Genomic DNA, 17,095 nt, shown 5'->3' with positions numbered 1-17,095 from the left:
GTATAAGTTCAAATATTTTTAATTGTCTCAGTTTGCACAGATATATAAAGTTGCACAACAATAGACAGATGAATATACAGGTACTGATAAATATATGCAAATTTTTATAAATACAGAATGATTTTAAGTACAGAATCTTGAATATATTGATTCAGCAACTTAATATACGTCTTACCACTTAATCCAAATATAAATTTTTAATGCCATGCACTTTCATTATTTTGAGATTCTGCCAAAAATAACACACACGGTTATTGATTTAAAAAAAAAAAAAGTCTTATGCCCAAAGGAGCATTTTTTTAATGTTTTCTGTGTTACCTTTACTTATTAAATATCATGTTCTTAGCACTTAAACCATAAAATTCAATTCAACAGCAATATCGCAAAATATTTAAAAGAGCATATCTACAGAATTTCCAATATACAGTCTCGTGTGCTGGAGATTTTTTTTTTTTTTCCCCCTTGTGCAGTTTTGCCATTGCTCGCTTTGAAATCATTGAGTTTGTAAATAAAAAATTCTTAAATGTTTGACAAAATCTGAAATAGATAATAAAATAAATTCCAAATTTGGGCTTTCATATGCCCATATTCGAATGCAGGACTAAATTACTCAAAATTTAATGTTTCTTGTTAAGGTTGTTTTTTCACAATGCGAGAAACATACATACATTCATGCAGATTCTTCATTATTTAATTTCTTTAAATATAATGCAGGACTCTAATATTTGGTGGCAACAATTTGAAAAATGGATCAACATTAATAGTGAATAAATGCAAAATGCTAAAATGAAATTAATAGCCCTTCTGGGCAAATTGACCCTTTGGGCTAAAAAATTAATACTCGTGCAGCATTGAATAAATAAATCATTAAATACAGCTTCATTTTCAAAATGTAAAAAAAAAAAAGAAGAAGTTTTAGTGTAAAAACCATATTTACCTTTTAAAAATTTTGCAATGCGTAATTTCTATAAAATTTTATAATTCATGAAGGTGGTTGTTGCAATATTAAAGAAAAAAATAAGTCTCAAGTAATATCGTTTCTTTTGAGCTAATTAAATGACCATAGTAAATTGCTGCTTACTAAAATATTTTTCCTAGGGAAGATAAATTTTGAAATAAATATTTTTTAATGTTACAATGTAATTTAATAATTTATTTTACCTCCCATAGCACAATTAATGAAGTTTGGATTACTATGTTCAATGGCTGAATCAATTATCCACAGATTCTGTGTAAACAATACAGTGTTAGTTGTACAAAATATTTTTGCACAGTTCAACTCGAAACTAAAACGAGCATTTCTTTCACCTCTTTTATATGCTCATTTTGTCACATGGTCTAACTTTTCTAGCTGACATATCACAAAATCTGTTTTTAACTTATATATATGAAAACAATTAATATTTGTAAAGTATCTGAGGATGATCCAGAAAGATCCAAGAGATTCAGTTATCAGTACAAGATCATTATTATATGAATGCATTTGAAGAGATGCAAATTTAGCTCTGGAATCTAATCGATACAAACATAGAGAAAAATATATACACTGACAACACCTTCAGATCTTAAATTTTACTTAACATAAAATTAGCAAATTTAATGTTAAGTAAATTCAATGGAAATATAGAAGATACAATACACAGAAAAATACACACACTGATATCAAACACCTTCAAATCTTACATTAATATTATTGAATTAATTAATAAAATTAGTAATTTTAATTCAATTAATTTCAATGAAAATTATTTTTATATTTAAAATTGTATTCAGATATGCTACAGTACAAAGTCCGTAATCCAGACGTCCATTATACGGAATGATCTATAATCCAGACCTCAAAGCCACAAACTTTTTTTTTTTTTTGTATGCTTTATGCATGCGTGTTTAATGTATAACAGACGTTATAAGCTAGGCTAAAATTATCTTTACTGATTCTAAGGCATTTCAGTTAATGTTGCAGATTGCACTGTTCCTTAATCTTCTAATTGGATCCGGCTTATTTTTTGCAGGCTGTTACAGCAATTTTATAAAAATTAAGCTTGAACTTTCGATTATGTCAAAAAGAGTTTCCAATTATGGAGCTGCCAAAGGATCTACAAAGCGAAAGCATGTTTCAATGTCCATCAAACAAAAAGTGGAATTGCTGCAAAAAATGGATAAAGGCACATCCGACTCAAAATTATGCGAGGAGTATGATACTGGAAAGTCAACTGCATATGACATAAGCAAAAAGAAAAAGGAACTTTATAAATATTTTGTGAATTCCAACACCCCACTTGCAATGAATAACAGAAAAAGGGTTCGTTATGCTAAAAGTGATGATCATGACAAAGTGATGATTGAATGGGTCAGACAGCGTCGCAGCAAGGGCGTGCCATTGACTGGTCCAGTGCTAATGGCTCAAGCCAAAATATTTCATGAAGAAATGAACTTAAACACTGAGTGCACATATTCAACAGGTTGGTTAACCAAATTAAAAAATCACCATGGTATAGGACAATTAAAAATTTCAGGTGTAAAAGCTTCAGCTGGTATTGAAAGCTGCTGAACAATTTGTAGATGAATTCATTGAACTTATTACTAGTGAACAATTATCTCCAAAACAAATTTACAATGTTGATGAAACTGGTCTTTTCTGGCAATATGTACTGCGAAATATCTCGGCAACCTCTACAAAAAAAGGCTCCAACTGGTGTCAAAGATTCTAAAGCGAGACTAATAATTTTAGCGAACGCACAAGTGCAAACTTTTCGTAATTGGAAAACATGCACGACCTCGAGCATTTAAAGGAGTAATCAATTTCCCCGTTATATATCATGCAAATAAAAGAGCATGGATGACACAAGCGTGGATGAATGATTGGTTTGAAAATCATTTTATACCCGAGGCTCAGCAACATTTGAATTCGATTGGTTTACCCAATGACTCAAAAATAGTCTTGATTGTTGACAACCATTAGGCACATACTTCACTTAAAGTTTTAGTGAAAGATAATGTATTTGTATTATTCTTTGCTCCAAATTGTACGTCTATCATTCAGCCTATAGATATGGGAATAGTGCACATGCTGAAATGCAAATATAAAGTAGCATTTTTAAAATCTATGTTAAATTTCTTGAATAGTGGCAAGCCTATTCAGGACTTTTTGAAATTTTTTAGCATAAAATCTGCTGTGTGGAGCATCGCAAGATCATGGGAGGATGTGTCTTCAGATACGTTAAAAAAGGCTTGGCATAATTTATGGCCAGCTACCATATTTCATGGTGAGGACGATGAAGATGATAGCCGTGAATCTGAAGGTTTTCAGACATCGCAAACTAAAGGTGAAATTTTCCAGTTAATGGATTTTGTAAAGAAATGTGGAGAAGCGGTAATAAATGAAGATGATATAACAGAAAATTTTTCATTGTGACGACTATGTCCCAATCATCAATCAATTAACGGATGGCGAAATCTGTAGTATAGTTCTAGATCCAGAAAATAATGCTTCCGATAGTGAAGAAAGTGACAGAGAGGTTATTGAAAAAGAAAAAATTTTGATTGACAAGTTAGTCGGTATTCTCAACACAGCAATTACAGGACTTGAAATAGTGGAACTTTGTAACTGAAGAAGAAATTATGTCTGTTTATAGAATTAAAGAGAAAGTATTAACACAAAAAACGAAGCAACTTAAACAACTTACATTGAAAGAAATGTTTAATAAAGTAAACAAATAAATATTAAGCTCTTTTTTTTTTTTTTTTTTTTTTTTTTTTTTTGTAAATTTTGATACACTTTAGATCATAATTGCTCTTTATTTGATAAATTACGGTTTCATATTTTTAACAGTATAATTTCTGCATGCCATCTTACCAGATTTAAATTGATGATCTATAATCTGGAAAAGCCCCTAATCCGGAATCGCCGAAGTCCCGATGAGTCCGGATTACAGACTTTGTACTGTATTATAAAGCAATTATATGTAGTTCTTAACTAATGGATTTTTGTCACTATAGTTCATAAATAATTCACATCATAAGTACAACATTCCAAATTTCGAAAATAAACACTAAAATTTGCTGAAGTAAATAGTAAATAACCATCTAATGGTTACAATGTATTTGTAGTAAGGCTAAAAAATTTAACAGATACGATGTAAAATACAAAATCCTTTCCAACACATTTTATCTGATCATATATCTCAAAGATTCACATTTATTTCAAACGTGAAGACTTTTCCCACCCTATCAAAATGCTCAAACAAATAATATTGATTATTAAATGGCTTTGAATACTAATACTGGTTTATGGTTTTATAAAAAATTTATTAGAATAAGAATAAAATTTCTTTAATTTATTTAGAATCAACTTAAAATTCTTTAAAAAATGTTAAAAAATACATTGACCTATACATTTATTACATAACAAGTGAATAAATAAATGTGTATAAATTCCAAAGATTTCCTTTATATTCAAATCTTGATATAGCTTAAACGTTTTTAAATGTTTGACCAAAACCTTTTCTCTCTACAATATACAAGCAAATCTTTGTTTTATAATATAGATGCTATTTCCAAAAAAGTAGAGTAATTTTTCCACTTACTAGCACAAATTTCTAAAATTAAATTCATTGTAGAAATATATATATGTAAATGTTTCACATTTGAAAAGATAAAACTTTTGTAACAAAAAAATATATTTCAATACTATCCAAAGAAAGAGAATTATAGACACTATCAAAAACATAGCCAACAATAAAATACAGTCAAACCTCATTATAAGGTCACATTCAGGGATTTGGCAAAAAAGATCCTTTAGATAAGGCAACTCAGTACATAAGGAAGGCCATCAAAAATAAAATTATGTAATAATATACAGAAGACAAACAGGTATTTTTAAATAAATACTAATATTCTCTTAATTTTAGGTATTCAGTAATTATAATTAATGTAATTAAAGTTAGAATAACAGAGATGTTCTGTTTAAAAATAATTTATATAATTTTATTTATATACAACACTATACAGGGAATTCAGTTAAATGAAACACTATTAGAGGAAATCATAACATTGGAAGGTTTTCTTTCAGTTTTAAAAATGAAACAGCTCTAAATTTCTAACAGTTCTCAAATGTTTTCAGTAATATTAGATATCATAATTAAAAATCTTGTTATAGTAATTTAAATATATAAAGTATCATCTTAAGATCCTGTATCATTTCCAATGAAAATATCCTCATGCTAGGCATTAAAAGTCTCACCAGTACTCCTTTCCTACCAATATATCTATGAAAGACAGCCCACAGAATTATGTGACTGTCAGATTAAAACATTGTCACCTACATCAACATATTTTAATTCACCCAAAATATTGCAGCTTTGCTAATATAAAGATGTCGAAGAAAGTTAAAAAGAAGAATAGTGTCATATTTTTGCTCTGAGGAATTCCTAAATGAAAACTGGAGCTATGGTCACATGATCATTTCAAGCTAATTTTCATGTTCAGATCCTTAGCCTGCTTTTTAAAACCATACTTTGTTACTTTGGCACTCCTTTCATATGAGAAAGAAACCAGGTGAGTAGTACAAGTAAGCTTAAAAATCATAACAATTAACAACATAAAAGTTTAAATAGATAAAAGGAAGATTTTCTGGAAAATACTGAAATTTTTAAAATAGATTACCTTGTAAATTTGAATGGCACATAAAGTAATACTAATATTTCAGATTTGACACAATATGCAATTAACATTGAAGCAATTACATTTGGCTTGACAGAAATATGTCACTATAAGATAAATGACCATAAAATGAGGTTTGATTGATCTTTTTACTTCAAAATCTCTAATCTTTTATTTTATTATCTTTTTACTATCCTTTTTATCTTAATTTTTCACCAAAATATCATAACAAGCAAAATACATTTAAATTAAAACTTTGTATAAAAATATTAAAAATATTGGCACATGAAAGAATTGGCACACAAGTTATTGTTAACGAAAAATACAGCATAAAATAATACATATATACACATATTTACTTATTTTTACACTAATTTGGCTTGATGCATAACTTGATTAGTTTGGGGAATTATGTACAATATTCCATATTCTTCAAGGATGAAAAGTCTTGAATTTATCATCTGCATAAATTAAAAACGTTGCATTTGAAGCAGGTTTTTCAACTGTGATCATTTTTGTGATGATTTAATGTTGAATCCTTGCCAGATAATCCAAGCTGAAACAAAGGAATAAATCAAATAGTTATAGTTCTTTCATTTAATATGTATAATAATAAGTCCATATTCATTCAATATATATAGTAGTAAGTTTATTAGAATAAAAATAGCAATTTATATAAAAATAATTCAATGTATATAAAAACAAGTAAACAGCAAATATGTTCACGAAATATAAAACTTTCAAACAATAATATAACTCGAAATTATTTACATGCAGTTTTACTACAGTTTATGAAACACATTTTAAATTTATTACCCAGGTAATAAAATTAATAATTTTTGTACTTGTTTCTGTAATAATAAAAAAAGTTTTATTACAAATATGAACTATTAAAAATAACTTAAAAACTCCATGACTGGTATCTTTCTTACAAACAATCTGAAAATGTAGCTTCAATATCAACTAGAGTAGATTATCATTAATTTAACTCATAAAGACTAGCAGAACAGTCCAAAATATCAAAAGTAATTAGGAAAATAAACTTAAAAGGGGATTTACTTAAAAAACATAGACAAGTTCACTTTCATCATATCTATATACATATTTATATATACAGATAATATGTGCATTGCTATGAAAAGAAATTATCTTAGCTGATTGTTAAGCCCAGTTATTTTTTGACATTTTAATCAATTTTTTGCTGTAGAACAGATATTGCAGTTTATAGTCAAGGATGAAATATGGATTATCAGCTAAGTTTCTGGAATCTGTTACTATTTGTGAATTATAATGAGCACACTTTTAAAAAACTTCATTTTTATCAAGGCTTGAAGTTTTGTTTTTCATGTGGAGTCACATTTTATACATGAATTCCAGAAGTAAACGCATATAACAATTTTCTCTGAATAAAGATTCATAACTTGAATTAGTAAGATTTACTAATATTTCTTCATAAGTGAGAATTTCAGAAGCTTTTCTTCAAATTGCCAAAGTTTCAAATAAATAAATTTATTCTGTAAGAAAAATCCAAAGCTTTATATGTAATTTTATTCATGTTATGAAATACTGAAATAATTTCATGCACCAGAATTTCCAAATCAATTTAAAACAAGGATGTTTCAGCAAGTTTAATGCGGCATATTAACACAATACGTTGTGAAACTGAACTCATTCATTATTATCTGCATTTTCTTCTTTTTACGCTCTTGTAACCTTTTCTTTTTTTTTTTTTTTTTTAAACTGAACACAACATATACGTTTCATTCAATTTAATGTGCCTAAATTTTTATAAATGGAACTTATTATCTAATTACATATATATTAAATACAGTGAGCTAAAATTACAGTTTTTTTTCCCCCAATACATTCTATTATCTTTTTGAAATCTGTTTTGGATGTCTAATTTTATATGAGTAAGAAATTCATTAAATATTACATCAATTCTTGTTTGAAATGGAAAAGAAAATAATATACAACAGTTTGATGAGCACATAAATATAATTATTTAATTATTTTTTCATTTATGCGAGTTTAATTATTTAAAAAAATAAAAATATATGCATTAAAATTAACAGTATTTAATTTCAAGGGACTACAAATTTTACTTGCAAATTAGTCAAATCATAATTTCAATAAAAAGAGTTTTATTAAAAAAAATGTAATATTACATGACTGTTCCAGCTGCCTTTCTTGTTCCAGTCTGTATCAGAATCATCTTCAGATAATTCAGAATACTCGTCTTCATGTAATAGTAAATTGTCCCGTGAGGGATTGATGCCTTCACCTAAACTATATAATGTTAAGGATGATAGTTAAAGTATTGTTCATGAATATTTTAAATAGACAATAAGTCCATTTAAATAAATGAAGTATTTTTTTTTTCCTTAAAAAAAAAACTTTTCTATATATAGTGGAATTTCGATGATCTGCATATTTTGGGACTGAGTTGTGTGGATTATCAGTCAAGTTGCCATGAATTTTCTGCATTTTCCTTAATTATTTACATGCACTTTTTTAATAATCCCACTCAAAAAACATAGTAGGATAAATAATAAGGAGGATTATTATTTATCCCCAAAAAGGGATAAATAATAAGGAATTATTCTCTGGAAACAAATAACTCTTTTGTTAAAATGCATGCAAGTATTTTATGGGGGGGGGTAAATAATTATCCCTCATAAATATTATTAATCACTATAACTCAATATGATATTATTAATCATTATCTAAATCACTTTTTCAAATTAATTTTTATGCTCTTAAAAAGGGGTTAGGTTAGGTTATTTAATTACGGCAAAGCCTTGAGGGCTATCTGCCTAAGGGGAGGAATGCCTTTGTGGAGGACTTTCTAAAGGAAACTGGCTTGTATACACGTTACACATGAGGAAAACTATGAAAACACCCATGCAGCCAGCCTGTTCGTGGGATTCGAACCTCGGACCGAACTACCAGTGTTCAGGGACTTTACCACTCGGATGCTGATGGGCCAAAAACATCTTTTAAAATTGCCTGAAAAATTAATTACCAGCTGTGGTTTCTTTTGTCCTTAAATCCCTTTTTGTTAGTATTCCAATTAGAAAGAACTCCATGTAAGTCTTAATTTGTCCTTATTGAGACTAAGGAGTTAATATTCTTCACTAACAATTTAACCGCTCGGCCGCTGATGGGCCCTTAAAAAGGGGAAAATAGATAAATAAACAATATGTTTATTAACATAGTGTTTACAAAAGACCAGCAATGTGGTTTTCACTAAATTGAATCTCTCTGCTAATTATAGCATTATGTTCCATGCAGATGCAACTGGATTACCAATATTACTAGAGCTTATGCAAAGTATTCTATTTCAAAAATCCTGAAAATGACCATGGAGTAAGAATTCAAAAGTTTCAAGTAATTCACGATAACGTGAAACACATATATACACACATATTTTCAAACATTTTCATACGAAAAAAAAACACTGTAATTTTTCAAAACATATTAGAAGGTTAATTTAACTTTAACAACATCAGATTTAAATTTTGAAAGCTGCTGTGTAATATTTTTCTCTGCTAACAAATGAAATACAGTTAGATCAGCAAAACATTCTGGCTTTTCACATAAGATAAGAACTTGAAAAACATTAACACATATTAACAGATGTTAGAGATGAGGAACTGCAAGAAAGAAGAGAATGATTAAATGAATAAAAAAAATCTGATAAGCTGTCCTTTCACTAAATTATTCCTAAAATCTTTACCAACAGGGTTCAAAAGGATTTTCTGACCCCAAATCTTCACTTGCATTCTTGTGTAACGAAAATAAAAAAAGCTGCATTCTGCACGACATCCAGGCTACTAATGTCCAAGGATACTCTATATTCTGTCTTAATGTTAACCATATAACACAATGAACTTTTAAAAAAAGGTACATGGAAGCTAACTAAACAGATTTAATCAGTTTTGTCAATACTGAATATTTCTGCTTACTGTCTTTTTTTAGACAGAAAACTCTGTCTTCTCTCAATAGTTAATTTTTATGTTATCTATGAATGATGTATTTTTTCTAAAAGAAAGGTAATGAGTCTTATTTATATAAATCCAAAATGTTTTGATTTAACAAGGTTAAAAATCTGAAATTCTGGCTATATCTTGACCACAGTCACCCCTGGTACTAGAAATGAAATTTTTAATTTATTTGAAGAATGTGTCTTTTTTTACCAATTTTTAACACAAGGAAAGTCTTTACAAGTGGCAATTTTAAATGCTTGTCCGAATCTGCAAAGATAACAATCTTGCTTTTGCCTACATGCTATGCAGAAAGTAAATAAACCAGCAAAGAAATACAATTAATTAGAATTCAGCAACTGATATGTTGCAAATAAACATATTTTTACATTATTAATCACATAAATGAAAAATTAATTTTAAAAGACAACAGAATATACACCCAAAATAATTACTTATTTAAAAAAAGAATTTTCAGATTCAGTAACTGTGTTTACTATATGATGCAGAGACATGTGCACAGAAAATGTTAAATAACTATAATATTCATTTGCTTCTTCTATCAATATATGCTATAAGCTTAAGCTATAACATATAAGCATATTTTTTAATGTTTACCTACATATCTATGGACAAAAAAGTCATTATTAAATTTAATGCTAAATTTTCTAAAAACTGAAACTTCATTTGTTTACATCCAAATGTGAGTACAGATTGTAGCCACCAACATGTTAAATGGTTACAGATTATCTGAATTTCACTATAACAGTACATATAATTTATTTTATACTATAACCATAATTAGTTAGGAAAATTTACTATTACAATAGAACAGCTCCTCTCACAGCATTATCATAAAAGTTGTAAATGATAGCATTATTATGAAAGTACCCCTCACAGCATTACCACAAAAGTTGTAAATGAATGCCACAAAATTTAAGAAACAAAAGTGTTTTATATAAAAGTACCTTAATGTATCTTTTTATTTTTAATACAGGGTTATAAAACGGTAGGGGAAAATTACAAAATGAGGACAGAGATCCTATACATAAAAGTAAGTAAACATAAAATTTATTTTTTAGATACTGTTTCAACAAGCATGAGTCTATAAAATATACAAAGTCCATGTTCTAAAATTAACGAGACTTTGGGAATTGTGGATTACAGATCATCACTTTAAACATAGTAAGATGACATACAGCCGTGGCAACAATGGAGCTTCGTTTATTATTTAGGTCAGACAGAAAAATGTTAACCCCATCACAACCACTCGAGGGCCGACCGTGTGATCCTGAATAGAAATAATACGTCAAACAATTCATTGCCATTGGTCCCGGTACAACTCCTTAGCCAGCAGGTGTTTGAAAATGACATGCCGGGAACCTCAATTTGGAGGAAAATCACATTTCAATCCTAGACTTTATGAACAGGGAAGGAAAATGTTATTTTTGTTATTTTTATTGTATGCATATATTTACTTGCTAACTGGACTGGTGGTCCGAATATTAAATCATTCCAGATTTTGGCCTTCATACTGCACTTCAAAAATCTTTGATCCTCATACTTAAAAAAAATAGGTTATTCCATCAGATAAATCTCACAAAGCAGCACTGGTACGTTTACAGTTAAAACCAGTTGCACATATAATTTGTTGGAGTAATTTTAAAAATAAATATAATGCTGATGAGATTGTCAATTCATGTGCAAGGCAAGGCATATTTTTTTTAATTTAAAGAAGACATTTAGAAGAGATAACAATATAACTGATTTATGATAGTGTAGAAGCCAAAAACATTTATGAAAGAAGTATTTAAGAAGATAAAATCGGTCAAAGAAAATTTCAGAAATCTGACAGCAGGATAAACCACGTACTGCATTAGAATTTGATGAAGAATTGGTCAAAGCCAAAACTACCCAAAGCCAAAGAATTGCTGAGAAAATTAGTCTGGATACATATGGCCAAAGTAAATAATAATAATAATTAGTTGAGAAACTTGGGAAACTACCCATCTGACATTTGAGAATGAAATAACGGTGCAAAAAGAAGGAAAAAGAGAAGATTTTAAACTTTGAAAAATGATTACCATATGTATTCCCTCTAGAATACGTTATAAAAAATGGAATTATTTTTTTAAGTCATAAACAAAAAATGTTTTAGTCTTAAAAGATGAAAATGAGTTTTTAGAGTAATGTGAAGCAGTCAGATTTTTAACACCTGAAGCATATCTCAAAAGTGCATCCCTTAAATCCATTTCATCATTTTCACATTAGCATTTAATTAATTATATTTTAATTTTGCCCCCATTCTTTTTCAAGCTGAAGCAAATACTTTACTTACTGCACCCGTTGTACAATTCTGATGAAATGCAAAATAGCTAAAACTTTGAATGGCACTAAAATGACATTTTAGAGAAAAATCTTTAAAACTGTATATGACTGAATATTGCAATTGAAAATAGAATAATTACACAAGAAATGAAAAAAATACAGCAGTCTTAATATACAATAGCATGTATTTCTGAACAGAAGCTGATTCGTGTATAAGCCAAGAGTGTGTTTAATCTTCAAATATTTACCCAAAATTCAAAACCAGACAAAATGAAAAATAATAATCATAATAATTCCTATAATGTCGCCATGATGGTGAAAATTTTGCAAAGCAGGTAAAATGGGTAGCATATTTTCCAATCAAATTGCTGTAAAATAAAATGCCAGATGCCAACAATGATAGTTTTAACTCCAATAACTATTATCTGAAGCTAGCACATTTTTAAATTCATTTCTATCCATGACCTTTTTTTTTTTTTTCTTTTGCATTCTAAACACCCAAAAAGCAAGACTGAAGTAAACTCGTTTCGTGTTATTTGCGTTTCGTGTTTGGCGAATTTTTATCATTTAGTGCTTAACTTTTTAATGTACTATACTATTCATTTGATAACTTTATTGATGTATAAGTAGCTAAAATTGTTTTTTACATAAAATAATGGCCGATTCTGAATGTACACAGCTAATGAGTGCAGGAATAAATGACACAAATTTACAGTTTTGATTGGATATTATCGTTTGATCGACTGAAAGATAATGTTTCATTGCAAATAAAATAATAATACTTTATCGGCAATAAAAAGTTCTAAATGCTTAAAAAGATTGCAAATGTTATAATAACATTTCCCTACTTATAAATGTAAAATATGACTTTTTTATCAAACTCGGCAATAAAATGAAAAAGTTAAGTGGTTAAAACTTAGGGACTTCTGGAAATATCACGTTGCTGAATTTTCATTAACAAAGCCTGGCAGCAAGTAACATACAGGACCATGACTTCGGCCTTGAGGAAATTATGGCCATATTGGGTTGCAGACAGTTACTTTGACACTTAGGTCTTTTTTGTTATGATAGTGTTTCTTGACGCAAAAGTATAGGCCATGAAATTAACAATGAAGACCTGGACAAGTTATTAGATGACCACAACAATGACCTTAGCAAGAAATAACTACAACAGCTTCAGAAGCAGCAACTCTGTAAGAAATGTCTTCAAAAGTGGAAGATGAAAAAAAATGACCCGTTCTCTGATCGATAAAATAAAGTTAGATTCAAAGTTTTCATGTATCGATATCATCCTGATAAAGCATTAGCAAGCTACAGCAGAAGCATTTTTCAGTGACAATGCCATGTCTCAAATTGACTCACTGAGTCAAAATCACAGTTGAGTGGTATTTAAATACAGGAAAAAGGTAAAAGAAGGTGCCCCCTAAAGACCTGATGTTTTTATAAATGAATTTCATATGCAAATAACATCTTCATCATTTTTCACTTACACTGTCTACTTGCCTTCATAAGGGTACAGTGAAATTTGAGTAAAATATGATGCAAAATTTAAATGAGCGATCATATGTGGCCCAGGAACAAATTAATTTATTTTACATTAACTCCCGTGAGGAAAAGTGTTTTGGTTTAAGGACATTTGGTTCATGAAACACCTTTAGAAACAAATTAAATTCATGAATCAAGGTCTCACCATATAAAGCACCATATAACCATATAAAGCACAAAAGCATGTCAAATACAGAATATCACTTCAACAGACTTAAAACTGAATATCAAAGCAGGAAGTATAGGCAAATACATACATCATCAACACATGTTGCTCTTAGACTGGAAAGCCAATTGTACAAAATCACATCAAATTGTCAGCTATGTGCTGTCGTTCAATTCACGGAATAGTAAATTGGTTGTATTATGAGCACGGGGGATTTTCCCATGTGTTATTAAAAATGAGTTGGTTTCTCTTAGAAAGACTTTCAAAGAAAGAATATTAATGAAGCAGATATCCTTTAGATATTTTCTAAGTAGCTCCTTACGATATTTATCTTCTATAATGTAATAAACATCCAACAACACAATACATATCAGCTTGGACTTAACAACTCTAAGCTATTTCAGTTTCACACAGTAAAAGGAAAAGAATGGCCTTGAATACTGTCATATATACAAAACCTTCATTTTAAAAAAGGATACATAGGCTTGAATGCACGTTTTCGTCTTGAAAAAATACTTGCCAGTTGAGCAAACTTTTTCCTTGACACTGAAGTAGTAAGAAAAAGAATTATGAGTTTACATGCAAATAATATCATTGCATATAACTTTTCATATAATATAAATCTTTAACTATGATCACAATTGTCAATAAGTAATTCTTCACCTAAATAAATTATATTACTAAACAATTAATTAAATAAAATTTGAATTAAACTCTTTCATACATAAATTATTCATTTAGAAAGGTTTCTTTTAATTGATAGTTCAAGGGAGACCCTTCATGCTCATATGAAATATAAAATACTCTACCAAAAAAAAAAAAAAAAAAAAAAAAAAATGCAACTAATGAAAAAAAATGCATTGAAACCAGCATCCTATATATGAGATACTATTATTTTCTAATAAATGGGCATGAGATAATTATTTCAGCAGTTTTTTTCAACTACTGTCATTATCAATTAATGCTAGATTAATGACTTAAATTCAAGTATTTTATGCAATTAATCTATTAACAGTCAGTGTCACATTTATTAAATGACAATGTGAAAATAATTAAAATAAATGATGCATGTAAAAATATCATACCTAAGAAAATGACTAGAAAGCTGAAGATAAAATATTCAAATGTAATTTGGGAAAGAATAATGCTAAATAAAAAAAGTGCCAAAAAATAACTAAAGCCTGCTTTGGAGAACTAATAAATTAATTTAAAAAGTCAATACATGTACTAAAACAAAATTAAGATGAGTCACTTGATATGATAGAAAAGACTATTTGAAAAAATAACAAAAAACACTGCTAATAACAAAGGTGCTGCTAAATTTGCAAAATGTAAATATTTTGTATGAAGTGCAACATTACTCTTTCTCTGAAGTTTCAAATTAATTTGAAAATATTTCTATTATAATACTTACCTGTATTACATTTTGAAATTCATTACTGATTGTACAAATGCATGCTTATTAATTTCATAAGTTTTACTAATGCACTTTTATTTCCTAGAAATTTATTTCTTTTTTGTACCATTACTGCATCTTGAAATTAATTATTAACTGCACATAGTCTGCTAATTAATTTTTATAACATAAGTTTTATTAACATACTTTATTTCTTATTACCTTTTTCCCCACAGTTCTCTGAAATATTACTGCAACATCTACCTCATAAATCATGTATTAAATCATCTTACTTATAACACTATTTTTCTAATTATTCATAGCTTTGATCAAAATTAAATATATATTATTATTAATGTGGAAATTTTGTTATTGTTAAGGACAACAGAAATCAAACTTTTCAGCAAACAAAAGAATAAAGCAATTTAATTGTTACTAGACTAAAATTTGAAACTCTATGACAAATTTCAGAAAAGACTAAGTTACTTCAATATATCATCAAATATTACGTGCAGTTTAATATAGATATTTTATGCTTTACTTTAACCCACTTTTCAAGTCTTAGAAATAATCACCTCAATATAAAACCGAAAAGCACAGTTAGTACACACTTAATAATGCAGAACTTGTGTCTCTTTCTTTAGCCCAAAGGGCATTAGCACAGAAGAGCTATTAATTTCGTTTTAGCATTTTGCATTGGTTGACTATAAATGTCGGTTCACTTTTCCAATTGTTGCCACCAAATATTAGAGATCTGTGTTATATTTAAAAAAATTGAATAATGAAAAATTTGCATAAATGTTGTATGTATAATGAAGAATTTGCATAAATGTTGTATTAAATAAATTAAATAATGAAGAATTTGCAAGTTTCTTGCAATGTGATAAAACAATGGTACCATCAAATTTTGAATAATGTAATCTTCCACTGAATATGGGCATCTGGAAGCTAAATTTGAAATTTGAAATTTGTTTTATTATCGATTTCATATTTTGTAACACTTTAACAAATTTTTTATTAACAGACTCAACAATTTCGAGTCTGTTAATAAAAAATTTCGAGTCTGTAAATAAAAGCGAGCAATGGTAATACTCTTCAGAAAAAAAAAAAATTTTATCTCCAGCGTGAGAGACAGTGTAATGGAAATTCTAAAGATAGGCTCATTTAAAATTACTTTGCGATACTGCCATTGAACTGAATTTTATCGTTTAAGTGCAAAAAGAATATGATATTTAATAAATAAAGGCAACACACAAAATGTTAAAAAACTGCCCCTTTGGACGTAATGTAAAATCTGAAAGCATTCAGATTTTATTATTATTATTATTATTTTTAAGTTTCCATATTAGAATCAACAAAACATGCTTCTGATTATTAGAATAGATTTTACTTCTTAAAACTTGACGAAAGAACATTACTTTTCCCCATGTTTTTCAGTCTTTCTCGAAATGCAGCATCAGTATCTTCAGCAGATAAAGAACGTGGAAATAATGACTGATCGCCAGATTTAGCACCATCCAAATCTCCAGAAAGCTTTTCAACATTTTTCAGAGCTAAGAAGAAAAAAACGATTTTAATAAAAATTCAGAAATCCAAAATAACACATTTAATGATATTGCAATATATATATAATCAAGACATACTAATTAAATTAAAGATGGTGGCAAAGCAGCTAACAGAAAGAATAAAAATCACAACTGAAGATATAAGAAATTAAGAAGCTATGTGTTGAACTCGGCATGCTTGTGTACGAGCTACATCTCTCTACAACATTTTGGGCATGACTAAAAAGTGAACTGGTTTCATCTTCTGCAAAAACTACAACATCACAGAGTTATAATCCTGTCCTGAACTCAACTGGATTTCAATAAAGTATCGATGAAACTCAAATGCACGTGCCTGTTTATCTGCAAGTAAAATAGTTCTAACTTCCAGTGAAATGCAATGTGGAATTACTACTGCAGTTCACAGCTAAATCAGTTTCAAAGTTATTTCGCCACTTCTTCAATATTT

The 17,095-nt window shown here is 28.5% G+C and overlaps 1 protein-coding gene across 3 annotated transcripts in view; it reads right to left on the bottom strand.

The window, feature by feature from the left end:
- Window positions 1–3: 3 nt before the first annotated feature.
- LOC118201278 (CUE domain-containing protein 1-like) overlaps window positions 4–17,095 on the bottom strand; it is an 88,483-nt gene continuing 71,391 nt past the window's right edge. For all 3 annotated transcript variants that reach the window (XM_085812290.1, XM_085812291.1, XM_085812289.1), the window contains exons 7-10: window positions 16,501–16,635; window positions 14,166–14,232; window positions 7,830–7,950; window positions 4–6,217 (exon numbers count right to left, since the gene is read on the bottom strand). In XM_085812290.1, coding sequence (XP_085668416.1) covers window positions 6,161–6,217; window positions 7,830–7,950; window positions 14,166–14,232; window positions 16,501–16,635 — 380 coding nt within the window. In that variant the 3' untranslated portion in view covers window positions 4–6,160. The remainder of the gene's footprint in view (window positions 6,218–7,829; window positions 7,951–14,165; window positions 14,233–16,500; window positions 16,636–17,095) is intronic.

This window comes from Stegodyphus dumicola, chromosome 1, assembly GCF_044657685.1.
Source record: "Stegodyphus dumicola isolate Sdum_Otavi_A_Nest chromosome 1, ASM4465768v1".
Taxonomy (NCBI): domain Eukaryota; kingdom Metazoa; phylum Arthropoda; class Arachnida; order Araneae; family Eresidae; genus Stegodyphus; species Stegodyphus dumicola.
Note: the sequence above shows the minus strand (reverse complement) of the source record. Positions and strands in the feature narration are given on the sequence as shown.